Here is a 27,568-nt window from a genome sequence, read left to right on the forward strand (position 1 = left end):
GTCAGCAGAATAAGCAGTAAGCCTCTGGCTTCCACAGCAAAATGACAGCCTTTATTGTAAAAATATATATGTTGGAAGGAAAGCTCTCAATTGTGATAAAATAAACAATTATTTTCAATACCAGTAACTGAGGAATTATAGGAAAGAATTAAGCCTTCTGCCAGTATAGCTGCTGCAATCTGAGACAGCATCCATGCAAAAGAGATTTACATGTTGAGTTTCAGAATAATAATTCAAATGCTCAAGAGCCTCATCTTGTGATTTGATCACAAGAATGTCCAAACAATGTTTTCCTTAACTAGGAGAAGAGTGATTTAGGAGGATAGAGTCTTCCACATGTGTCCAGCTGCATGTTTAATACTCTTGGAAGAAACTTCTTTTATAAACATAGAAATAACTCAACATGAGTACTTGAAAGATGTTCATTTCTTTGCTTATGATTGTCAGACCCTTGTATACACAAGAGTACACTATCAAGTTTGCTAAAATAGCCCTGGTAACATAGTGTTTAAGCTTTGGGCTTCTAGCTCCACATGTGAAAGACGTGGCAGTCTGCTTCAGCAAAGATTTACAGCATCGGAAACCCTCTGAGGCAGTTCTACTCTGTTTTGTAGAATTGCTATGAGTTGGAATTGACTTGACTCCCATACGTTTGTAACTCAAAGAGCAGTATTGTATTTGCATCATATGGTCTAATTCTGGTTCACTCTTCAATGATCTTAAGACAAAACCAAAAACCCATCCCTCTGGCCACTGAGTCAGTCCCAGCTCACTGCAGCTCCATGTTACAGAGTAGGATTGCTCTGTATGGGTTCTGCTACAGAAACTTTACAGAAGCATACAGCCAAGCCTTTCTTCCTAGGAGCCACTAGGTGGGTTTGAACCACCAACCATAAGTATTCTTAAATGCCTGAAAAGGGAGCAAAATTTAATGAACATTTGTGAAACACTGCTCAGCTACATAGCAAATCAATTTGCAGACTTCACACCCTATCAAAGTTTTCACTTTCAGTAAATTTAATATTACCACTTACAAAAATAAACTGTTTTTAAGGCCCTGGAGGCATTTTTCTACATCAAGTATTCCCACAGGGGGGCATTTTAAATTTTTGTATAGAAACGGTCATATGAGAATGAGATAGTAGAAAGAACCCTCTTCCTCCTCTCCTTCCCCCACCCTGTGCCTTTCTATCACGTACACTCTATACTCATCCTGGAAAAATGCAGCAGGGCTGTGTTCCTGCCGTGGCTCAGAAACACATTCTTGTTCCTCTTTGACAAGTGCTAGGTGTTGCCTGGAGATGCCATTGGTGGAAGTCACTTCATTTCTGACTGTGTGATAATTCACATTCTTGGGAAGCAAGCCTTCCCCTTGATACCCAAACAGCTGAAGAATGATTTTATAATCTGGGCAAAATGACCTGCCCTGAGGGACTTTGGGCCGTTACTCTAGCTCAGGGACAGATTATCTGATCAAGGTCAATGCAATCTCAAGGTCAAAGGTAGTATACTTGGCATCTAATCTCAGATTTACCAACTCGGGTGGCCTGTCCTTTTGTTGATGTGGTTTCTTGGTCTTCAGTTTTATTAATCACAAAGGGAAGCTCATGGAAAATCTTTCTACAGAAACGGACACATTGTTTGTCGTCCCAGCCTTTCTATTTCGGGGACCTGGAAAATGGCAAGATTTAAGGCTCAGTCACACTATTAAAGCTCACACAAAGCCCAACAGGATAGCAGCTCAGATGTGAAACTCCTACTTGTATCCCAAACTTAGACACTTTATTTGATACAGTCAGTGATAATAGGGACTTTAAAGAAGTAGATAGAACACACTGAAACACAAAACTGCCCCAGCTACTAAAAGACCTGTATCACTGAAAATGACGACTGAGTGAGTTTAAATTATTCTGCCAGAGAAGTTATCCCTTGGCTAAAAAAACAACAACACTAACAGATGGCTGAACGGTTAATGCTTTTGTATGCATGGCATTCACAATGTACTCATTGGGGTCTGTGGTTTCTCTTCTTTTTGATAGGCTGTTGAAAAGCCAGGTGTCAAAATGACGGAGCGCTTTGACTGCCACCATTGTAATGAATCTCTCTTTGGCAAGAAGTATATTTTGAAGGAGGAGAGCCCTCACTGCGTGGAGTGCTTTGAGACCCTCTATGCCAACAACTGCGAGGAATGCAAGAAGCCCATCGGCTGTGATTGCAAGGTACCTTGCCTGGGTCTGCTCTGGGGGTCCACATCTGGTTGAACTGAACAGGGTAGCTCGTCATTCGGGTAACTCTACTGGACCCCTCTGTCCTCCCCAAGTGCTTCTTTACATGGCTTGAGCTTATGTCCTGATTCTGTTCACACCTACTGAAATGCTGACTTTCTTTCAGACAGGCGGGGACCCTTTCAGAAGCCTTTCCCCTCGATTCCTCTTTTCCCACTCATAATTCCTGTAACATTTGGATAGTGCCTTTTCAAGAAGTTTGCATTTAGTTTCCCACACACATTTTTTGTATTCTAGGTTTTGGCATCTTCCACCTCTTAGCACTGAAGGTCCAGGCTCTCTTAGTCCTGTCTGTTTGCTTTGTGGTGACTAACATGTATGAGGTTGGTGGTGGTGGTTATGTGCCGTTGAGTCGAATCCGACTCATAGCCACCTTGTGTAGGGTTTCTGAGGCTGTCAATCTTTATGGGAGCAGAAAGCCTCATCTTTCTCCTGCGGAACTGCTGGTAGTTTCGAACTGCTGACGATGAGATTAGCAGCCCGACTCATAACCACTATGCTATACTGCGTGGTAAACATTTGCTGAATGACTCTGTATAAGTGATTAGAAGTTGGTACTTGAAAATGGGCACATAAATGCACTGAATTCATTGGAATATACTATGGGCTCTTTTAGTGGATGGGTGCAGACTAGATGTTTACTGATTCGTTTGTTTGTTTTAATGGGGGAAAGGCACCAGCATAAGAAAGGAACAGCTCTTAGCTGGCCACAATGTGGTTCCACAGAGGCCACTGGTCATCGTGCTGACTGACGTGTGGGTGATGGTGTGAGTCTGGCTTATACTTTCAGCACCTTGTTAGTCAAGCCTGGATGACCGAAGGGTGCCCCTAGTGCCCTTCGTGTTGACTAAGATCTATGATAATTATACCGGCCAAATAGTACCTAAAACATGTTTGACAAATACTTCAAATTGTTGTCATCCTGTAGAACCACAGAATAAGCTATAAAATGGGGACATGTTGAAATCTCTAAGGATGCCTAGGAGTCCTGGTTTGGCTCTGTGGGATAATGCAGGCTCGGTGGTTCAGAAACCCTATACAGGCTCTCTCTGACTTGGAACTGACTTAATGGCACTTAACTACAACAACAACAAGGATGCTTAAGAGTCCTGGTGTGGCTCCATAGGATAAACAGTCGAACACAGGTTGGTTTGCTAGTGGTTCAAACTCACTAGCAACTCCTTGGAAACACTACACAGGGTCACTATGAGTTGGAACCGACTCCATGGCACTTAACAACAGTAACAACGATGCCTAGCTTAGAGGATTCCCAGTCAACTTGGCATTTCAGCAACTCTTTTCTGTTGTTCTAGCTTCATACTCTTTAGAGATTTCTGTTACTTCCCTCAGTGGTTATAAGCACATGATCCTAGACTGAATGAGTTAGTCTTTGCCTGCAATAGGATAATCCCAACATCTAATTCAATTTCTTACATTTCTTGTATCACATGGTGGTGGTGGTGGTTGTGTGCCATCGAGTCGGTTCCAATTCATAGCCACCTTATGTAGGGCTTCTGAGGCTGTAAATCTTTTTTTTTTTTTTTTTAAGTTTTTATTGTGATGCGAATTGAGTGATAATTTACATGGGAGAACATCGATGTTATACCATCCTTTCATTGCAATGCTTACAATCTCCACTATGCATTGCTTCTAGTCCCTCTGGGTTGTTTTGGTTTTTTGGGAGGTATGTACACAAAAACACACAGGAATATATAATCATTTAAACAACCAAAGGGCCCATTCTGCAAGTCTGAAGCTGTAAATCTTTACAGTAGCAGAAAGCCTCATCTTTTTCCTGTGGAGCAGCTGATAGATTTGAACTGCTGACCTTGCAATTAGCAGCCCAACTCATAACCCACTACACACTACCAGAGCCCCTTTCTATCATGTGGTTCCCAGGAAAGGCAACACTTAATCAGCTCCTCTGTCCATTTTGGTTGCTAGGTATTTAGTGACAATGGAGAAGGCTGATTTCTATCTCATGCAGAAAAGGTCTTTGCCCTGAGTAGAGATACAGAATGTGCCACACGGACTACTTGAAACCAAGCTATAGCTGTGTATCTTTCGGCTTCAGAACAAGGAGTGGCCTGCCAAGTGTAAAAGAAATGAAACTCAACCATGGTATATGTCAACTTGAAGACGGTTCAGAAGTTTAGCTACATGAAGTAAAAAATAGCTGATCTTGCTTGTCTAAAACTTGAATGATCTTTCTGTCTCCAATTTTGCCTAATATATATCTCATTGTTCCTAATGAACATTCCTAGTATCTTTTCCATTTGTTTAATAGGCTAAGCATATGCGCTTAGACACCAAACTGCCTGGGTCAAATCCAGCTGCTGTGTGAACTTGGGCCAGTTATTTGACCTCTTTGTGCCTGTGTCTGCATTTATAAAATGAAGATAATAAAATGGTGTCTACTTCATTAAAATTATGATGTGTAGCTACAGAGCCCTTAGCACTCAAAATAGCAGCTGATATTGTTATAAATGCCAAACTTGCACTTTTCTTTTGAATATTTCCTTTCCTTCTTTTCACCCATCTCTTTCTGTAAACCTTGTTAGTTTTCAATATGGAAAATTCATTTGAAAAATCTGATTTATTGGTGTTCAGTAGTTTAAAAAAAAAAAAACTAATGTTGTGTTGCTGCTGTTGTTCGGTGCTATAGAGTCAGTTCCGACTCATAGCAACCCTATGCAGAACAAAACAAGCCCTGTCCTGCAGCTTGTTCCAATTGTTACTATATTTTGAGCCCATTATTGCTTACACTGTGTTTGCTGTCTTCCTCTTTTTCATGACCCTCTACTTTACCAAACATGATGTCCTTCTCCAGGGTCCCTCTTGACAGCATGTCCAAAGAATGAGAGAGGAAGTGTTTTCATCCTGAATTTTAAGTAGCATTCTGACTGTACTTCTTCCAACTCAGATTTGTTTATTCTTCTAGCAGTCCATGATACTGTCAATATTCTTCCCTTAACACCATAATTCTTCTACAGTCTTCTTTATTCATTGTCCAACTTTCGCATGCATATGAGGTTATTGAAAATACCATGGCTTGGGTCAGGCGCCTTAGTCCTCAAAGTGACATCTTTGCTCTTGAGTATATTAAAGAAGTTTTGTGCAGCAGATTTGCTTACTGCAATACGTTGTTTGATTTCTTGACTGCTGCTTCCATGAGTGCTGATTCTTGGATCCAAGCAAAATGAAGTCTTTAACAATTTCTGGACACAGGAAAACAATTATTTTGTTTTATAAAAGTTTTACTTGGGAAGGAAATCCCTGGGTGCCACAAATGAGTAAATGCTCAGCTGAAAGGTAGTAGTTGAATCCATTCATGGAGTCTAGGAAGGAGACTCAAGCTATATACTTGCCAAATTTTTAGCCATTAAAAACACTAGAGAGGACAGTTTTGTTTTGAAGCGTATGGGATCATCCTGACTCTGCAGTGACTTGGTGGCAGTTGTTGAGCAACTTTACAGAAGAGGCTTTGGATATTTGGTGCCCGTCATTCTTGACTAGTGCATGAAGTGAAAAACAAAACTAAAATCACTGATTTCCCCAAAATGATTTAGTAGAAAAGACTCTTTAAACAAGCCATTCTTCGGCAGAAACTTGATGAGCAAATAAACAAGAATCCTCCCAAAAAGGCCAAAATCAACAAGACTGCTGCAAAGTCAGGAATTATTCATGCTGAACTTTTCAACCCATATAAATGGTTTATGATTTGTGGGGTTACACGCCATGTGATTTTCTACACTTTATAACAAAAAGAGTTGCTGAGTTGAAGTTAGACTTTACTGTCTGGGTGTTTTGAATATTTGGGGTAGGTTTTTTTTTTTTAACTTTGAAGAATAATTATGTGGTTGACTTTGGAGAGAAAGCAATAATAGAAGAAAATGTTCCTGTTATTTCAGGAAGTGAAGCGAGAAGCTCTGGCAAGCAGAGCAGTTGGTATTTCAGCTGAGCTGACCAATCTGGCTGCCATTCTCCTTTATTAAAATAGCACACTCACCGTGGGCCTACTTTAACTTTCTTCCTGAAGGATATGTTGTATGTGTTCAATTTTTAAATATTGACAAGCCTGTGGGAATGGGGCTAATTTTGAGGTTATCAACTGGCTTTTAAGTGAGACAGACAAGACTTCAGACCCATAGCTAGCTTACATATTGTTTCTATGAAGTCACTCAGTGAGACCCTGTATTTCTGTTAAGTTATTCTGAGAATATGGAGTGACTATGACATTTTAGGACCAGTGAAATAGTTGAAAACAGGTAATACAAATAAAATTTTATGATTCTCTGACATTATACTGTTCTTAAAACGTTTCTTGGATATCTGTTGATACTACTAAAATACTTTAGATTGATCACAGATGTTTTGTTGGATGAGTCGACCTAAACTATGAACTTCAGAAACTCAAGAAAGTGAAGATAGGTTGGCTGCTAACTCCAGAGATACCTTTAACACATCAGTGGTGCGAACAAACTCGGGGCTGCATGTAGGAGCCCTGTGGCCCAATGGGTGGGCCACTCATTGCAAGGTGGGCAATTTGAGCCCACCAACCTCTCTGAGAGAAAATGATGGGGCAATATGTTTCCATAAAGATTTGTTGACTCAGAAATTGTATGGAGCAATTCTAGTCTGTCCTATATAAGTTGCACTCAACTGGACAACATTGGGTGGGTGGGGCCACAGGAAGGGCCCATGGGTGGTAAAAATGGTTAATTTCCAGAAGGTTTATGCCTCTCCCCCTCTCCCAGGCCTGAGGCATCTCAGAAGAAAGGCCTGGTGATCTACTTCCAAAAGCCTTGAAAACTCTATGGAGCCACTCTACTCTGCACCCATGGAATTGACTCAGTGGCAACTGTGTTTTGGGGGAGAGGGTATGTAAAAATTGGTATCAGGGAGCATCTGTCTTCCTCTAACTCCTGCAGGGAAGAGTGACACCATCAGCAGCAACAGCCCACGGCTTACGCAGGTATTGGCCAGACATGCCTCCTTCCTCGCACCAACCTTTCCACCTATTCTGACACCAGTCATCCCTCCTACAGCACTGTCTCCTTCTCTACTGGGTTCAAGAATGTGCAGCAACAGGCACAGATTACCCACAGACATCTCATGGTCATGGGCTTTATTAGGGAAGTAGCCTGATGCTCATATAAGCATATGTTAAGAAATCAAATGACGTATTACATTGGGCAAATCATTTGCAAAACACCTCTTAAGAGTGTTAGAGCAAAGATGTCACTTTAAGGACTAAGGTGTGCCTGACAGCTGTCTGCTCCCATAAAAATTTAGAGTCTCAGAAACCCTATCTAGGGTCACTGTGAGCCGGAATCAACTCTGTGGCTTTGGGTTTGGTTTTATGGTTTGCTCACATGTATGTGAATGCTGGACAATGAATAAGGAAGACAGGAAAAGAATCAATGCATTTGAATCGTGGTGCTGGCCAAGAATATTAGAAAGTATCATGGGCTTCCAGAAGAACAAACAAATCTGTTTTGGAAGAAGTACAACCAGAATACTCCTGGAAAGCAAGAGTGGTAGGACTTTGTCTCAGGTACCTTGGACATATTGTCAGGAGGGACGAGTCTCTGGAAGGATATCATGCTTGGTAAAGTCAGCAAAAAAAGAAGAAGATCTCCAACAAGATGGGCTGACATCTTCAGAGGATGGAGCAGGACCAGGTGGGGTTTCGCTCTGTTGTGCAGCAGGTCACTAGGAGTCACCCTGTTGTTAAGTGCCATTGAGTCAGTCCTGATTCATAACCCTATATAGGGTTTCCAAGGAGCCAGCTGGTGAGTTTGAACCACCAACTTTGAGGTAAGTAGACTTATGCTTATCCTACAGTGCCACACCAGGAAGTAATCAGGACAATTCTGCTATTCCCATAGGCAGCTCTCTCTCTCTCTCTCTCTCTCAATCTCTCTCTCCCTCTGCCTCTCAGCTTCACCTCCACCCTCTCTGGAAAGTGTTACAAAGCTCCTTGAGCTCTACCAACAAATGCCTAGAGGCATCCACTCCAGCTGCAAGCCTCAACTCATTCTCTCCATGGACCAGCCTGCCCACTGCAGCCATCTTCCTCTGTGGGCTGGGAAGCCTACCATGCCATCTAACACCAGTCTTTTGGTTTTCTGGTTCTGTTGCTCCCATTTCCCTGCCACTGCTACTGGCCTCTCTGGTATTATAGCACTCGCTTTCTCTATCTCCTGAGTCTAGGAGATTCTTAGTGCAGGAACTCTGGGTCTGGAGGTGCTCCACTTCTGACTAATCTTTCTTGGTGGCAGTCTGGTCCCTCCTTTCCAATTCATTTTAAGTCTAGCAGTATGACAAAACTGACCAATCCCCTCCCTAGGGTTCCATACTTTTGCATGATCCTGGTGTGGCGCCGTGGGTTAATGCACTGAACCACAAAGTCACTTTGAACTGCAAGGTCTGCAGTTCACACTCACCAGCCACTCCTTGGAAACCCTGTACAGGGTCGCTATGCGTTGGAACCAACTTGATGACACTTAACAACAACAACAAACCCTCACAAGGATGCCATGTACCTTATTTGCTTTATTAACAAGATGTCTAGTCCTTTGGTGGGCTATAAGCACCTCATTTGCCCAGTCCCATTCATTAGGCTGAAGTTACAAGGCCTTGGTGCAAACGGCCATATAAAAGAGATTCATCTCATTGCAGAGGGACACATCTTTGAATTTCCTGTGGCTGTGTGAGCAATGCCAGGCAGTCAGACAGGCTATGCACTAGAAACAAATATGAAGAGAAAGAATAGTGATAGAAGAAAAGCCATTTGTAGATCTAAAAGTTAGCCTTCAAGAGTTCGCTTCTAAGAATAGTCCTAATCTGGTAGCATAGTGGTTATGAATCAGGCTGCTAACCTCAAGGTCGGCAGTTCAAAACTACCAGCTGTTCCACAGGAGAAAGATGAGGCTTTCTGCTCCCATAAAGATTTACAGCCTGGGAAACCCTGTACAGAGTCGCTATGACTCAGAACTGACTCCACAGCACATAACAACAATAACATCATGCAACTGGAGTTCGCAGGTATGGCGCTATGGGTTAGTATGCTAGACTGCAAGGTCAATTTGAACCACAAAATTGACAGTTAAAGCTCATCAGCTACTCTTCAGAAACCCTATACAGAGTCGCTATGAGTCAGAACTGACTCAGTGGCACTTCCCAACAACATTGTGCAATTACTTTGTTTCTGGCACTGTGTAACTCTTTCATTGCATGATCTGAATTCTTCATAAAACCTGATAGAGGAACTTTATCATTCACGTTATGGAAGAAACCACTACAGCTTAGAGTCTCTGAGGATCTTGTCTGAGCTTTATAGGGTTAGGAAGTAGTCAAGGTAGAATTTGAATCCAGAGGTGGTATTTCCAAAGCAGGTGTTCCTAACTGGCATACTATCCCACCTGCCCAGTTTTAACTCGTGTCAGGGACTCGGTCACTCAGGTCAGCTATGGATTATTTTAGTGGTCAGTCCTTGGAGTAAGGGGCATCTGCCTGACTTCTGTCAACTGGCCTTCAATAAAAGGTCTGCCTTTATCCTGGTGCTTTCTCAGATGGCAATGGCTATGTTACAGAAATGATGCTTAATTTGTTTCTACATCAGTCTTTCTGGCTTCCTGATTGGGAAACATTGAATTGCTGATCAAATTGGTACAGATCCACCAAACAAACCATAAAATTTCTCAGGTAATGTTTATAAAGTTATTAAAGGACAGATCAAAAATGTTAAGAGATTTTTAGACAGAGAGCAATCAGGGACTTTGAAACAGGAGACTGATGTTTCATGCATCTAGGTTATGTTTCAATGCCCCTGGTACTGTTTTTGCAGTTTGTGGGTATTAACACCTGGCTAACACACTGAGCTGAAGAAGATCAAAGAGCACAGCCTTCGATATGGATTACATCTCAATGTAAAGAAAACAAAAATCCTCACCACTGGACCAATAAACAACATTCTTATCAGCTGAGAAAAGATTGACGTTGTCAAGGATTTCATTCTTCTTGGATCAACTATCAACATTCACAGAAGCAGCAGTCAAGAAATCAAACGATGTATTGCATTAGGCAAATCTGCTACACAACCTTTTTTAAGTGTTGAAGAGCAAAGATGTCAGCTTGAGGACTAAGGTGCACCTGACCCAAGCCATGGTATTTTCAATAACCTTATATGCATGTGAAAGCTGGACAGTGAATAAGGAAGACCATAGAAGAATTGATGCTTTTGAGTTATGGTGTTGGAGGAGAATATTGAAAGTGCCATGGGCTGCCAAAAGAACCAATAGATCCGTTTTGGAAGAAGTGCAGCCAGAGTGCTCCTTGGAGGCCAAGATGGACAAACTTCATCTCTCATACTTCAGACATATTGTCAGTAAGGACCAATCGCTGGACAAGGATATCATGTTTGATAAGGTGGAAGGTCAGAGAAAAAGAGGAAGACCCCCAACGAGATGGATTGGCCAAGTGGCAGCATGGATGGATTCAAGCGTGACAATAGTGAGGTTGGCCCAGGATTGGGCAGCGTTTCGTTCTGCTGTGCATAAGGTCGCTGTGAGTTGGTACCGACTCGATAGCACCTAACAACAACAACACACTGAGCTACTACCAAAAGGTTAGAGGTTTGAGTCCCCCAGAGCAGAAAGTCCTGCTGATCTACTTCTGAAAAATCAGCCATTGATTACCCAACGGAGCACAATTCTACTCTAACGCACGTAGGGTCATCATAAAATTGGTTCAGGTTCATTTTGGTTAATCTTTTTGCATTGCATTGTCATTACCAACAATTAAAAATACAAAGGCAATAAGAAGCATGAGGTCAGATTCAGGAACCTTAATGGCGTAGTGGATTACACATTGGTCTGCTAACCGAAAGGTCAGCAGTTTGGGTCCACCAGCAGCTCCGTGGGAGAAAGATGAGATTCTCTGCTCCTATAAAGATTTACAGTCTCAGAAACCCTATCCAGGGTTGCTGTGAGTCAGAACTGACTTCACGGCACACAACAAAGGCTGGATTGGAAAAACCTGTTTGTTCTTCATACCCTCAGGCAGGACATATGCTGTCTCCCTCAGGTCCTCCTGGATGAGGATACACTGGTTTGTCACAAGCTCACAATCCAGTTTGTTAACCTATCGCTTCCTCATTTGTTGGGGGTAATTTAAAAATTCTTAATGCGTGAAGCGCCTCTTTAGATTTTCCAGTGAGAATTTGTCCACGGAGTTTGTAACAGTACTGAAAATGTGTACCTTCATTAAGACAGTGTCTTGTAAGGGAATTTAGTAAACTGGTTCCTCAGAATTGGGAGCAAAGATGGTCAGATGAGTGAGTACATGTAAAAGAATCTGTCAGCCCATGACAAAGAGATGCTTGCTAGGCCTGTCAGCAAAGATGCAAAATGTTCAGCAGCAACAAAGTGTGTGAGGAGTCTGGAGGCAGACTGCCTGGGTTTAAATATGTGTCTGCCTCTAATGGTCCATGTGATCATGAGCAAGTTGTTTCCAAATCTGTAAAATGGAACTTCCAATCTCATAGGATTGAGGAGAGGGTTAAATAAGTCAGCATACGTGGATTACTTGTAACAATGTAGGGGCTGTGGTTTCCATCATTGTCCATTCTTCTGGATGTTTTTGTTTTTATTATTATTATTTAAGGATTTGAGAGAATACGCCATCGGGAACATGATAACCTCACAGTTTCAAATATAGGATGATTTCTTAAAATGCTGAGCGGACATGACATTGAAAAGCCATTTATTGAGTAAAACTGTATAGATTTGAGGTGTTGTTGGTTTGGGAGGTCAGCTGTCAGGCTGAGGTGACATCTTCAGTCGGAGGTGACCTTGCTGCCCAGGGTCCACCTTCAGTTAGTTGAGGGGTCCCTTCAGGCCACTTCCTTGGTCTCATAGCTCAACTGTCTCCTCAGTCAGATAGTCTCAACAAGGAACACATTTGGAGCCTAAGCAACTAGCACTACCCTTATTAGGAAGATTTCTGAAATGGAAAAACATAAAATCTGAAAGGAAGTGTTTGGGCTTAATCTTGCATGTTTATCAACATTTTACTGCATTTTATGACATTTCTGGGAGCACAAGATTAGTGTTGGTATTTTTATTCTGGATGTGTAAAAGATTTTTTCTTTCTTTCCTACTCTCTCTCCTTAAAAGACTTTAAAACCAGGATATTTTTAGAAAATATTTTAAAGTTCTTGAAAATCTGTCATTTCATCTATATTTCTGTGACCTTGGAGCCCCCCGCCCCCACCTTTGTGTCACTCTTGCTATTAGCACGGGAGACCCAGTGAGTCACAAAAGGATAATAAGCTAGACAAGACTAGTCCAGTATTAACAACCAGAGCTAAAAATCTACTAAGAACTGTGAATTGTAGAGCTCAAGAAAGTCATTTGGCAGCAGATCTTCTGCAGAAAACGTTCAGAGCACGTATGAAGTGCAGACACCAGCACACGACCCTCATCAGTTATAATCTAGCTGCTTGGCCTTTTTCGGGCATTTTCCAATAAACTTCAGGGAATCATGCCGCTAAAATCCTGCCCCACACTGAAACTCAGAGGAGCATATCATGTTTGCTTGAAGGAAGCAAAGCTGGCAGTGTTTACTTACCATCATCTTGCCATAAAATCTTTTCTCACTTCTTACTTATTCTGTACTTTTCTTAAGAAGTGATTCCAGGAAGAAGCTGCTCACATGAATTTGTTAACTTAACTCAGACTTCTAAAGAGCACAAACTTGTAGTCAAAGAAGGAGAATAGCATCATTATTCAGATATGGGCTGGGCAAATAGTTTCTTCACATATGACTTTGAAAGAGATTTCTGACATACGTACTTAACTGGGTGGCACGTGACTTCTAGGCCTCCCTGGATATGGTGCAAGTGGTTAACACACTCAACTGTCTACCCCAGGCACCTCGGGAAAAAGGCCTGACAATCTACCTCCCAGAAAATCAGCCATTGAAACCCCATGGAGCACTCTGACACACATGAGGTCGCCATGAGTTGAAACTGACTCTGCAGCAGCTGTTTTGTTTGTTTTATTTTACAGCTGAGTTGGTTCTTGCTTGTGGAAGAGGAGGGTGGGAGGGAGTTCTAGAATAGCCAGAAACAAAGGAGGTAGAGCAGAAGGCAGAGGTAGGGAGGGGGACCGTGGTAGAAGATGAGGCTAGGGCAGTGTGTTGAGACCAGCTTGTTAAGATGCTGATTTGCCATGTTAAGAATATGAGCAGTTTGGTTCTGTTGGATCTGTTGGTTGTGTTGAAGGCTGAAGAACAAACAATAGGAAGTTTGCAGAGTCCTGGTGTGGCATTCTAGAATAGGCAATGGAGAGCAAACCGCAAGGTATTTTTAGACCCACCAGTCTCTCCTCAGTCACTGTGTATGAGTCAGAAACCAACTCAAGGGTACTTAATATGTTAGATTTGCTCATCTATAAAATAAGAATAAAGCCTTATCGGGCTGTTGCATGGTTCAACATAGTCAGCTGGAATTTAAATAGAACTTTGAATTTAAAAGATCTTTGAGGAAGTGGGAGAAAGCACCACAAAGTCAGCGGTTCAAACTCACCAGCCACTCCTTGGAAACCCTATACAGGGTCACTGTGAGTCAGAACCGATTTGAAGGCACTTAACAATATAAAACAAGAAGTCCTGGTATGGCACTGTTTGATAAGCTCTGGACTGCTAACCCCAAAGTTGGTGGTCCAAATCTACCAGCCAATCCTCAGAAATACTATACAGGGTTGCTGAGTCAGAACGAACTCAACGACACTTAACAACAACAATACAAAACAAATGTAGTGTAGCACAGCTGTTAGCATTGGAAATTGGAAGTGATACATTCTAACTGGTATTACTTTCTTCATGAGTAAGTGTAATTTCAGCAAATGACTCTTTAAAGTAACTATTCTTATCATTAGCTATGATGTGAATAATGGTTGATACAAATAGTAATAGAGCAATTACATTGTAAATCAGGGATGATTATAAATGTTTCTTTTTTTTCATATAAATGTTTCTTATATATTCATTCGTTAATGAATTCATTCAGTATTCACAACCAATAGTAAATAGGTAGTGGTGATAGTGTGCCATGGAGTTGGTTCCGACTCATAACGACCCTGTGCAGGGTTTCTGAGGCTGTAAACCTTTACAGGAGCAGAAAGTCTCATCTTTCTCCCACAGAACAGCTGGTAGTTTTGAACTGCTGAACTTGAGGTTAGCAGCCCCATTTGTAACCACTACACTACCAGAGCTAGTATTCCTATTTTACAGATAAGAAAGCTGAGCCCCGGCGAGGTTAAGCAATGTGTCCAAGGTTATCTAGCTGGAACATAACAAGAGTCATCATGATTTGAATCTAGGCACTCATGGTTTAGAACCCTTGAGTGTAACCACGAATTAAATGAAATATGTCTGGCATTTAAGTCATGTTCCTGGGATCCATCAGGGCACTAGGCTAAAAGTGACATGGCAGATGTCTGTGTGTGTGACTACTGCCAGCAACCACTGGTGTTATTGGCCTAGGAAGTTCACTGCTTTTTGTAGCTAGAACAGAGTTGTTATTGTTGTATACCATAGACTAGGTTCTAACTCATAGTGACCCTGTATGGGGTTTCCAAGAACAGCTGGTGGTTTTGCACTACTGACCTTGCAGTTACCAGTCCAGTGCTTATCCTACAGAGCCACACCAGAACTCAGAGTAGTGAGCCAGATAACCTTTCTTCTGATGAACACAGTAAAGGAAGTATAAGCTTGTCTGATAAGTATTCCTATTTATTTAATACCATAGAACATGGTCACAGGGCATGGTTTATCTTAAGGGAAATATTTCCTATCACTGTTTTAAGAATTAATCAAACCTCCATGAAAAACAATCTAAGAATGACTGCATTTCAGTGCAGAAACACATGGGTGTGGTGTCTGCGTGCATACAAAAGGGAAAGGAAAGGATGGAGAAAGACTGAGAGAGAAGAGTGAAAGAGAAATCGTGCAAGTGAGTTAAGATCACAGGAAAGATGAAGGTAATGGAAGACACAGGGAGGAACGCAAGAGTTATAATGTGAATAGCGATAAATACTGTTAACTGTTGGTATGAGGAGGGGGTTGCAATCATTGTAATGAATTAAAGTGTATCATTAGTTGAATTTAAAACTGATGATCTGTTCTGTAAGCCATCACTCAATTCACACTCAAAAAAGGTCTCAGAAATGTTGAGATGAACTCAACTCTTCAGTTGATCAAAAAGGCATCTTGTGGGAGGGACTGTCTCAGGTTTCTTCTTATTGTTGTTGGTAAGCACCCTGAAGTCAGTTCCGACTCATAGTGACCCTGCACAGGGTTTCCGAGGCTGTAAATCTTTACGGGAGCAGAACGCCTCATCTTTCTCCGGTGGAACAGCTGGTAGTTTCAAACTGCTGACCTTGAGGTTGGCAGCCCAACTCATAACCACTATGCTATCAGAGCTCCTTAGGTTTCTTAGGATGCCCTGATTTCTCCATGCCCTGATTATGCTCTCCTGACTAGAGGGGGTGTGATGAGCAGCATTTACAGCTTCTGTTTTATATCAGAACGAGCAAGTCACTTGGAGCATCCGACTTGGATGTACTAGCAGGTTGTCTGAGAGAATGTAGCTAATACTTTGGGCGAAGAAAATCTCTAAAGAGGAAGAGTGACAAGGTCAAAAGGGTGGCAGGTCGTCTGAGAGAATGTAGCTGATACTTTGGGTGAAGGAAATCTCTAAAGAGGAAGAGTGACAAGGTCAAAAGGGTGGTGATTGCCTCCAAGTTTTGCTATTTGGGTCTAGTAGCAGCCTGTGGATTCCAGTACTAGTTGCCATGGTGACCGTGTTTGTCAGAACTGTGCTCTCCCGGGCTTTTCAGAGGCTGCGTTTTTGGAAGTATATCACCAGCTCTTTATTCTCAGGTACCTCGGGGTGGACTCTAACTTTGCAGTTAACAGCGGAGTGAATGAATTATTGGCCCCACTCAGAGACTTTACATGCAAATAGTATTCCCATCTAGAGAGACTACATTCTGTGTCACCCTTAAAGATAGTTTTTCCTTGCTTGTCCAATCATGAGAGTACGTTCTGCTACTCTTGCTTTTGTCTGGGGGACCAAGTAGGACAGGAGGTTGTGGCGAAACCCTGGTGGTGGATTTCTCATCTTCTCATATGTTCCTTGGAGCCTCCTCCTGCCTTTATTTTATTTTATTTTATTTTATTTTGAAGGTTAGTCCCAAGAGGCACATTCCCTTGGACTGTATTTCTTTTTCTTCTCTTTTCTCTTATAACTTATACCTCTTTCTCTGTGAGGCTGACTTCCTGGGCAGAGGAACCAGCATGTAAAAATAAGTACTCGTTAGAGAAACAGGTCTCTGACATTTCTAACTCCTACACCCTCCGCTGTTTCTGGGTTTCTCATCCCATCCACGTGGTGATTCACGGAACATGGAAAACTTTCTGCAGCTTTTCCACAAGAGCAGCCCTTTCTGAGGTGGTTTGGTCTCTCAAGGCTGAGTTCCTGGGGCAAAAAACTTATCTTCCATCTGCTATGGATTAATAAAAGTAGTTTTTACTGTTGATATTTGTTTGGTTGTTGGATTGTGACTTAGAAGACCCTCTGTGTTATACAGTAGAGCTGCTTCTTAGGGTTTTCCTGACTGGCATCTTTAAGGAGGACTCCTGGTGTGGTGCTATTGAATCAGCACTGGACTGTGAACTACCAGGTCGGCAGTTCAAACCCACCAACTGCCCCTCAGAAACCCTGTACAGGGTCGCTATGCGTCAAAACTGACTTGGCAGCACTGAACAAGAACAACAGGTTTTAAAGAAGGAAATTGCCAAGTCTTTTCTAAGTGGGTTCAAATCTCTGACCTTGATGGCCAACAGCTGAACATCAACTGTTAGTGTTACCATAAACCCTTCTAGTAAATGTTTATGTACTTTTTCTATAATCAGTACTAAAACCGTGATGTGGTTGGTTCTGACTCACAGGAACCCTATCTAGGATTTCCGACACTATGAAAGCCTCCCCTTTCTCTCGGCCTTTCTCTCACAGAACAGTGATGGTGGTGGTAATGGCAGCGTGCTATTGAATCAGTTTCCACTCATAGCAACCCTTTTCCTCATCTCTCTTCCACAGCATAACAGTGATAGAAAGATCAAAATCTCCAGATCTTAAATTAGCCTGATTGCCATGTTTTGCAGGGTGATATTTGTTTAAACTTTATTCAATAACTATATTCAATAAAGTTTCAACAAAGGCAATGCTAAGGTACGTTAATTTGAGTATAGAATACGGTACAGTGGTGAGTTTGATTGCTTCTGGATTTTGTCAAGTCACATAGATACACATAGATTTCGTCAAGGCCGCACTGTTTTTTATTTAAGCACTAGTAAGAACAGCTCTACCAGAAACTGTGCTGGTATTGTTTGGTGGAAGAGCTTCTGAGTCAGAACATGAGCAGAAACAGCTATCAGCCAGCTGTAAGGCAGTAGGCAATTCAGTAATAATATTGGCCCTTCAACTTTGCACAGGACCTGTAATGCAACATAGTAATACTTACCGCCCCTGCTATCCCAGAAAGAGAAAAGGAATGTTATTGTGTGTGTTTGATGAAAATATACATAGCAAAACATTCGCCAATTCAGCAGTTTCTTCATGTGTAATACAGTGGCATTGATTATATTCTTCAAGTTGTACAACCATCCTCAATGTCTATTTCCAAATTATTCCGCCATCATTAACATAAACTCAGTGCCCCCTAAGCAAAAGCTCCTGATTTCCTATTCTCCCCCTTTGATTTCTATATATCTGCTTATTTCATGTAAGTGACAGATCATACAGTATTTGCCCTTTTGTGAGTGATTATTTCTCTCAGCATAACGTTTGCCAAGTTCATCTGCGTTGTGGTACGTGTCAGGTCTTCATTTCTCATTATGGCGGAGTCATGCTCCTTTGTGTTGCTAAGTACTGTCGTGTCAGTTCCGACTCATAGTGACCTTGTTTCCAAGGATTGTCCGATGGGTTTGAAACCCTGACCGTGTGATTAGCAGTCCAGTGCTACAGCATGACACCAAAACTCCGGTTCCAACTCATAGCATTATAGGGTTTGAACCACCGACCTTGTATTTAGCAGTCCAGTGCCACAGCAGGCGTATGTACCCTGTTTTGTTGTTCCCAGTCATCTATTGATGGACATTTAGGTTGTTTCACATTTTGCCTCCTGTGGCAAAATGAGCATTGAACATGGGTGTACAGGTTTCTGTTTGTGTTCCTACTTCCAGTGATTTCTTTACGAAGATGGAATGTTGGCATAGAAAGAGCCTAGGCCATACCTAATCCTGAATAATGACATACACTTGCAGATTTGAGGGTTTGCAGTTTATGAGTCTGCATATATAGACATTAACCCAAAATAAAGCAGTTGAACATACTTTATTACATTTATCAAAAAACCAATAAAGCTCAAGGTGACTTTTTTCAAATTTCTGAAAATGCTTTTAGGTAGAAATGCCAGAGACAAATTACTCTTGTATCCGGTATACACACCCTTGCGTTTGGGGGTCACAATGAGGGCTAGAGACCCAACATTTGATAAACTATCTTTCAGTAATCTGATCTTGTCTAGGTTGGTGGACCCAAGGGCTCCTGGGATTCAGGTAAGAATTAGCCATATGAGAACCAATCCATTTATATTAAAGGGAGCTTTGAACAAGAATGCCTTTGAGGGACGAGCACTAAACCCACGCCTTCATTTCACAGTTCAATTATAACTGTGACTATGCCTCACAGTTACTCAGTACTTTTCAAAATGTTTCAACATTTATGGTTTTTAAAAATTCCTGGGATGAAAACAAAATCTGAAAAAAGATTACCAAATCAAAAGACTTAGGTTTGGTTCAAGATTCTGGAAAAATAAGATCACATGGGTATTTCAAGGAAAGAGAACTGTTTGTTCTAGTTTTGGTTCAAGTTTTTGTACATTCTAGTCATGTCCAAGAGTCCTGATGTCGCACTGTAGGATATGCATTGGACTACTGACCACAAGATTGGTGGTTGAAACCCTATACAGGGTCACTATGAGTCGGAACCTACTTAATGGCACCTTAACAACAAAAACCACATCTAAGATATTTGTTCTTATTTCCTGTACCTAGGATAACAGCTTCTACTTGGGTTTCAGTAACAGCAATATCTTGAGGCTATTCCTGATGGCAGTCTACATGAACACCCCTATCACACAATGCTCAGGATACTTACACCTGAACAATGGCCAGGAGGTCATGCGATGGCCTAAAATTCTATTCCTGCCTCATTAATGGATGATGGCTTTGTGTCAAAATCAGAAATACTCAAAAAAAAGAGCAATAGAAAAATATCCTTTGAAAGATAAAACTGGATACATAAATTGGTTGCTATTTTTCAGTTGTGTATTAGCACTTTCCAAAGCCATTTGAAAAAGGCAAATACAAAAAATTCTCATTACCCCTCAGATAAGACCAAGAGTAGCTGTCTTAGCTCTCTAGTGCTGCTCTATCAAAGACCCCAAGTAGATGGCTTTATCAGACAAATGTGTTCTTTCACAGATTAGGAGGCTAGAAGTACAAATTCAAGGTGTTGGTTCTGTGGGAAAGACTTTCCTCTCTGTTGGCTCTGGGGGATGGTCCTTGTCTCCTGTCACCATCTGAAGCTCTTTATGTAGCTTGGCATCAATCTTCTTCTGGGTCTAGAAGGTTCTGAACACAGAAGCCCTCGGTCCAAACAACACACTTTAATTCATGGCTCTTTTTCAGTGGCCCCTTCTCTCTACTTGCTATTCTCTTTTATCTAGTGTAAGATAAAGCAATGGTGTAACTTAAGACAAGGTGTGACAACTCCCCACTATTGAGAATCATGGAGTAGCCAAGTTGACACATATTTTGGAGGACACAATTCAATTCATGACAGTAACATAGAGTGAGAGACAGTTTTCAGTCCTGGGTGGATTTCTCTCCTTCACTAAAAAAGTGTGTGTTCTGTTTTGTAACTACCACTTACATCTGTTCCCTATTTACAGATCTCACCAATCCGATCCACTTCATTTGGGTCTGCATTTGCCCTTCTCTGTAGCAGCCTTCTTAGTGCACTCCAGACCTCTGCTCTTGCCTTCCCCTACTCTCACTTCCTTATTCTTTTCACACACTCATTTCACTCTTCTGCGTTCAAGGTATGTTTCAAACCTCGTTGTTGTTTGTTGTTGTTAAATGCTGTCAAGTCGATCCTGATTCATAGCAACGCTGTATCAGGTTTCCTACGAGCAGCTGGTGAGTTTGAACTGCCAACTTTGCAGTTCAAACTGAACTTATGGTGGAGTGCTTGTTCTGCACAGCCACACCAGGACACCTTCAAACCCTGTGCAGACATAAAATCCCTTCCTGGTCCCATCTCCTTAAACTCACCCATCTCCTCTGGCAATTTGTTACACCCGCAGCCTGACACAGGCTCCTCCACGGCCCCCCTTTCTCACATTTTATTGTTGCTCATGCACTTTCGCTGCCCCAAATCCCCTCTCCTAGCCCTTAGACTCCTGGTGTACTGGACTGCAAGCCACAAGCTCAAACTGTTAAGTGCCGTCGAGTTGATTCCGACCCATAGCGACCCTGTATAGGATTTCTAAGGAGCAGCTAGTGAGCTTGAACCACCGACCTTGCAGTTCAAATGACTTTTTGATGCATTAACCCACAGCGCCACACCGGGACTAAATCATGATCTAACTACTGAATGAATAAATACAGTTAAGTTGTTTACTTTAGGCTGTATCTTAAAGCAGCAGGTAAAATACCTCAGCACTGTTCAAACCCACCAGCTGCTCCTCCGAAACTGCACTGTGAGTCGGATCCGACTCAAGGGTACTTAAAACAATAGCAATGCCCCTTCTTCTGTAGTCCTGGTGTGGCACTGTGGGATAAAGCACTGGACTGTAAGGTCAGTGGTTCAAACTCACCAGCCGCTCCTTGGAAACTCTATACAGGGTCGCTATGAGTCAGAACGGACTCAGTGGCACTTAACAATAATAACCCCTTCTTCAAGGAACCCCAGTGGTCTCGCAGGTTAAGTGTTTTGCTACTAGCTGAAAGATCAGCGATTCTAACCCAGCAGTCACTGCAGAAGACAGAGGTGGCAGTCCTTAAAGAAACTTACACCCTTAGAAGCCTTATGGGACAGTCTACTCTATCCTATAGGGTCAGAATTGGCTCGATGGTGGTGGGTAGGTTTTTACCCCTTCTGCCTCACTCCCATCCACTGTTCTTTGACACTCACCTAATAAAATGAGCCATCTTTCCTGTTCCATCCAGTACCCCCTGCACACACACACACACACACACACCCCAAATTGAATTATCCCTGTTCTCAGAGCTCCTCCTCTGCATTTTCCTCACACCCTGGGCACTTTGTCATGCCAATGAATACAAACTGCTGTCATGTTAATGCTGCTTAGCTCCCTTACCAGCCCCAAAATTCCTGCCATCTTTCTCTTGTGTGTGGAATGAGAAGCACTGAATTATTCCCATGTTCTCGATTTCTCTTTTCCTGTAGGCAGTATCTAAGGGAAATTAATATCTCTTAAAAGCATCACACACACACACACACACACACACACATCTGCTTCCCCTGCTACTCTAAGATACAGCCGAAAGAAAACAACTTAACCGTATTCATTCAGTAGTTGGATCATGATTCAGGAACACCTGACCTACAAGCTTCAAAATAACCCAACATGGCTGTTGAGTTGATTCCGACTCTTCGGGAACCTATAGGACAAAGGTAGGAACTGACCCATGGTGTTTCGAAGGCTGTAAATTCTTACTGTGCAGACTGCCACATCTTCGAACTGCCAGGCTTTCGGTTAACAACCGAGCACTTAACCACGAGCCTCATACACCTTGTTTTCATTGTTTGCCTTGCAGTTTTGTGTCATAAGCTCTACTCTTCATTATAGAGAAGTTGAAAGTCTCAAATGCTGATAAATACTACATTTGTTGTTGTTGTTTAAGCCTTTTTGTTATTGTAAAAATATATACAACACATTTACCACTTCAGTATTTTATTGTGTTTATTCAGTGATAAAGACTACATTAATCATGTTGTGTAACCCACACCTGAAATCATTACCAAATGTCCCATTACCATAAGTAGAAGGAGTCTGGTGTGGCGCTGCAGGATAATCCCTGGACCACAAAGTTGGCTTGAAACATAAGGTTGGTGGTTTAAAGCTCATCAGCTGCTCCTTGGAAACCCTAGACAGGGTTGCTATGCCTCGAGAACAGCACTTAACAACATAAGCAGAAACTCACCCTTTTCCTCTTCTGTTTCGAAACCACTAATCAACTTTGGTTTTTATACATTTGCTCTTCTGTTAATTCATGTGAGTTAATTCTGTTAATTGGCTTAGCTCACTCAGCGTGTTTTCTAGGGTTATCCACATGGTGGCATGCATCTGGACTTCATTTCTATTTATGGCTGAGTAGTATTCCACTGTATGTATGTAGCACATTTGGTTTCTCCATTCACGTGGTGATGCACATTTCCGTTTCCACTTTGGGCTATTGTGAATAATGCTGCACTGAACGCTGGCGTCCACACACAGTCCTCACTCTTGTGGTTTGGGTTCTGCAGGACCTGTCTTACAAGGACCGGCACTGGCATGAGACCTGTTTCCACTGCTCCCAGTGCAAGAATTCGCTGGTGGACAAGCCATTTGCTGCCAAGGAGGATCAGCTGCTCTGTACGGAATGCTACTCCAACGAGTACTCGTCCAAGTGCCATGAATGCAAGAAGACCATCATGCCAGGTTAGAACATACTCCCTCTTCGTCCCTGCTCCCACCTGGTACTAAGCCAGGACTAGCTTTTCGCCTTGCTGTGAAAATCACCTTGACCCACTGTTTGCACTGACTTTGTTCTAGATACACAGTTCAGTCCCTGGAATTACAGAGACGTTTTTAAGAACGCTTTAAGAAACCACAGGTGTGATCATTGTGAGGCGCTGAGACTTTAGGCAGTGTGTGTGTGAGAGAGAGGGAGAGAGGGAGATGATGGAACTGAATCATTGTGGGAAGTAAATGTTGTGCATTCCTTGTAACACCCTCTCCCTCTCCAGCTTCCAGCTTCCCACCAGCTATAAGTTTTCTTTTCTTCCCTTCTACTTACTGGGTTTGTACTCATTCCACTGTTTCTGCAAGTAATCGTTGTGCCTGCCTATGTATGTGTCAGAAGCTGGGCAGAGGAGACAGCATGTAAAAATAAACCATCCTTACAGAAGCAGTTCTCTGACATTTCTAACATAATGCTTAACTACTAACTGAAAGCTTAACAGTCTGAACCCACCCAGAGGTGCCTTAGAAGACAGGCATCTTGGTGGTCTGCTTCTTAAAACCCTTTGGAGCAGTTCTACCCTGCACACATGGGGTTGCCATGAGTTGGAAACAACTCATCTAAATGAACAATAACAACCTGCCCATTTTGGACTTACTCTATCTGGCCCATTTACCAGGGAGTTACACGAAGCCAAAGAGGATCCCCACTGGAATATCTTTAAGAGTTGTGAACCTGCCCAGAAGGCAGAATAGAATGAAGCTGGAAATAGATCACTTCAGTCCAACTGAAAAGTTTAGCAAACTGGTCACTCAAAAGCATGTGGGCTTTGGGGTCTTCCATTTCCTGGGCATTAACTGAGTGCTCATAAAATCAGACTCAGAGGGGGACAGGCAAAATTCCAGGGAACCAGGCTAGTTGCCTCTCACTTAAGAAACATAATACAGCCAATGGTCAACCCTCAAAGTACTTGGAATAGTATCCTCAAAACAGTATCTTTAGTAGGTAAGCATCCTTTAGCCCTACAGAGGTTTAGAATGAAGTGCAGCTGTATTCAGAGAATCAAACCCATACTAATAATATTGTGTTAAATGATCTGAGCCGAATTGGTATACTGTTTATTCTGCTTAAAGAACTTTTGATCTTGTTAGAGTAAGTGGATATTAACCTTAGGAATCTGATTTAAAATGAGCAATTGACTCATTATTTGGACTTGTGATTTAAATTGAAATTTTATCGATATATAAATTATTTCACCATTTAAGAATACCTTATGATTCCTCATACTTACACGTTTCATTTATTAGACTTAATAACACCTTAAGAACTTGAAGTTTGGTGTTAGTTGAAGTACTTAAAAGAGATATCAGCTATATTAAATTTTAAAATGTAACTCACTACATTGATAAATGGAGGCAAACACCATCAAGGAGTTGAATCAAGAGTACGGGAGACTGGGACTTCCTTTGCACGCCACGTTATTGTTGTTATGAGACCTTGTGTCAGCTCTGACTCATAGTGACCCTGTATAGAGTTTATGAGGAGCATCTGGTGGGTTTGAACTGCCAACCTTGTGATTCACAGTCCAGTGCTGATTGTACAGCACCACACCAGGAGTCCTTCCACTCTAGCGTTGTTGTTGTTGTCAAGTTCCATTGGATCGGTTCCAACTCATAGCAACCCTGTATAGGGTTTCTGAGGAGCGACTAGTGAGTTTGAACTGCCAACCTTGCAGTTCAAACCAACCTTGTGGTCCAGTGCTTATTCTACAGAGCCACACCAGGATTCCAGTTGTTATTGTTGTTGTTGTCAAGTGCTGTCAAGTTGGTTCCGACCCATATTGACCCTGTATAGGGTTTCCAAGGAGCAGCTGGTGAGCTTGAACCGCTGACCTTGCAGTTCAAATGACTTTGCAGTCTGACGCATTAACCCACAGCACAACAACAGGACTCCTGGAACTCCAGTAATGTTAATTATTTCTAAAGGTGAAATAAAGGACATTTAGCATAAACCTTTGCTGTGTTGGTCATTCACAACCTGAATCATAGGAATACAAAACAATAGGGTTTGGAGTATCTCCAGTGAAACACCTTGTATAGTACATGTGCACTGGATTCAGAGTCAGAAGCTCCCATTGTCCTTGCTTTTCTCCTGAGCAGCGATATAACCTGAAATAATTACAACTGTTGGGGCCTTGGTTTCAGTTTGAGAATTGCATCTGTCTTTAAACTTACCTCCACTCACCCAAATCTGAGTTACTATTAATTCAAACAAATCAATAAACAATCACATTATTCCAATACTAAGTTTCTTTCTGAACTTTACCACCAGCCAAAGCAAGTTTCCTTTAGTGATTCAGCCATTTGTTCCTCTAATTTTGCAACATCTTTTGGACATGTTGTTTGCATCTTCGGTCATTATTTTTGTTGTTGTTAAGTGCCATCCTGTAGGATTTCTGAGGAGCAGCTGATGGATCTGAACAGCTGACCTTGTAGTTAGCAGTCTAGTGCAGATCCTACAGGGCCACACATTAGCAGGCCATTAACAGCTCTGTTTTTCCCACTGGAATGTCTGTTCTAGTTTTGGCCACCCTTGTTTGCCTTCCCAGCTCTCATTTGTTGTTGTTGTTGTTAAGTGCCTTCAGACCCACACCAGCCCCATATAGAATTTCTGAGGAGCGGCTGGTGGGTTTGAACCGCTGATCTTGTGGTTCAAACTGACCTTGCAGTCCAGCGCATTAACCCACAGCGCCACACCAGGACTCCAGCTTTCAGTGGAGAAGTAGCAATCTGCAAGTGTTTAAGTTCTAGCTTTCTGCTTTTCGGTTCTGAGTTTTCATTGGTCTGAAGTGTTTCCATGATCCCTGACTGAGACTGCCTTTCATTTCTGACAAGATAGGAAAAAGAGACCTTAAATCAAAGAACATATTCTGACAGTGGTGTTTTGTTGTTGTTGTTGTTGTTGTTGTTGTGTTTAATGGTTTGGAATCTTAGTCTAGGGCTTGTTCAAGATTTGACCCTTAGCATAACCATGATACAAGAAACAGGCATGTTACCCACATCTTTGCATTTTTCACCTGACTTGACCTTCCATTTCACATGTTGTTCAGTGGAGACAGAAAAAAATCTGAACCAAAAAGGTAAATGAAACTGAAGATTTGAGTGAACTGGTTTTATATTTCTTCTAATTGGGAAATAAAGGAATCTGGAGAACAAAATCTAGATTTCCAGTTCAGCAGAAAATGTATAGAAAGAAAACATAGCACATCTACTGAGCAAATATGCTCAACATAATCTGATGAAATCTTCACACTATCTCCGTGTGCTGGATGGTTTTTATCCCCATTTTATAGATGCTGAGAGAAGGTAGACTCCTGGTGTGGCACTGTAGGATAAACACAGGACCACAAGGTTGGTGGTTCAAACCTACCACCCGCTCCTCGGAAACCCTAAACCCATAGGGTCACTATGAGTCAGAACCAACTTGACGTTATATAATTCAACAAGAACCCTTGACCACCAAAGTCTAATGCAGGCCCCACGTTGCTTTTATTCCTTCATCCTGTGGTATCTTCTCTGTAGTCATAACTCCCTGATTTCTTCACCAAGTGAAAGCTCCAGGAAGCTGAGCCCTGGCCAGTGTTGCTCCTCACTTGCTGGAGGGGACCATGGCACAAAGCACACTTGCTACTTGTTGAACTAAGTGTTTATCCAGATTATTTTCCAAGCCCGCAGACAATAGGACTGAAACTTCCTCGCCTGAGAACAACGTAAAGAAATGTGAAAACGCTTGATTGCTCCCTTGGATGTAAATCCTTTTCACATCTCTCACTCCTCTACACAGGAGGCAGTACAGGGGGAAACTTGCCCATTCTTTAAAGGGTCTCCTGTGCCCTTTACTTCTCTTCTTGTTGTTCCGACTCATAGTAACCCTGCATAGGGTTTCCAAGAAGCACCTGGTGGGTTTGAACCGCCTGCCTTGTGGTGAGCAATCCAGTCCTTATCCCACAGTGCTACATCAGGACTCCTTAGGAAGATACAGCTGCAAATGCCCTATGGGGCAATTCTACTCTGTCCCACAGCTTACTATGGGTCAGCATTCACTCAACTGCACCCAGTAAAAATCATTGCTGTGAAGTCAAATCCGACTCACAGTGACTTCATATGACTAAAACTGTGATCCTTAAGGTTTTCAGTGGCTGCCATTTTGGGAAATAGATCGCCAAGCTGGTCTTCCAACCAGTCAGTAGACTGGAACTGCCAACCTTTTGGTTAGCAGCCAAATGTGTTAACTGTTTGGCCTACCCAGAGTCTCTTCTGCAGATGTAGTGGTGGGGGTGTGCCACAGAGTAGGTCCACTCATACCTAGCCTGTATAGTGGGGTTGGGTGGGGGGAACCAT

At 42.2% G+C, this 27,568-nt stretch overlaps 1 protein-coding gene across 1 annotated transcript in view; it reads left to right on the plus strand.

Annotated features, from left to right (window-relative positions):
* Positions 1-2,045: 2,045 nt before the first annotated feature.
* The window catches only part of FHL2 (four and a half LIM domains 2), a 37,143-nt gene continuing 11,620 nt past the window's right edge, over positions 2,046-27,568 (plus strand). The window contains exons 1-2 of the mRNA XM_006872435.1: positions 2,046-2,219; positions 22,972-23,146. Of these exons, the coding sequence (XP_006872497.1) occupies positions 2,064-2,219; positions 22,972-23,146 (331 nt within the window). The 5' untranslated portion in view covers positions 2,046-2,063. The remainder of the gene's footprint in view (positions 2,220-22,971; positions 23,147-27,568) is intronic.

The sequence above is a fragment of the Chrysochloris asiatica genome, unplaced genomic scaffold, assembly GCF_000296735.1.
Source record: "Chrysochloris asiatica unplaced genomic scaffold, ChrAsi1.0 scaffold00197, whole genome shotgun sequence".
Classification (NCBI taxonomy): domain Eukaryota; kingdom Metazoa; phylum Chordata; class Mammalia; order Afrosoricida; family Chrysochloridae; genus Chrysochloris; species Chrysochloris asiatica.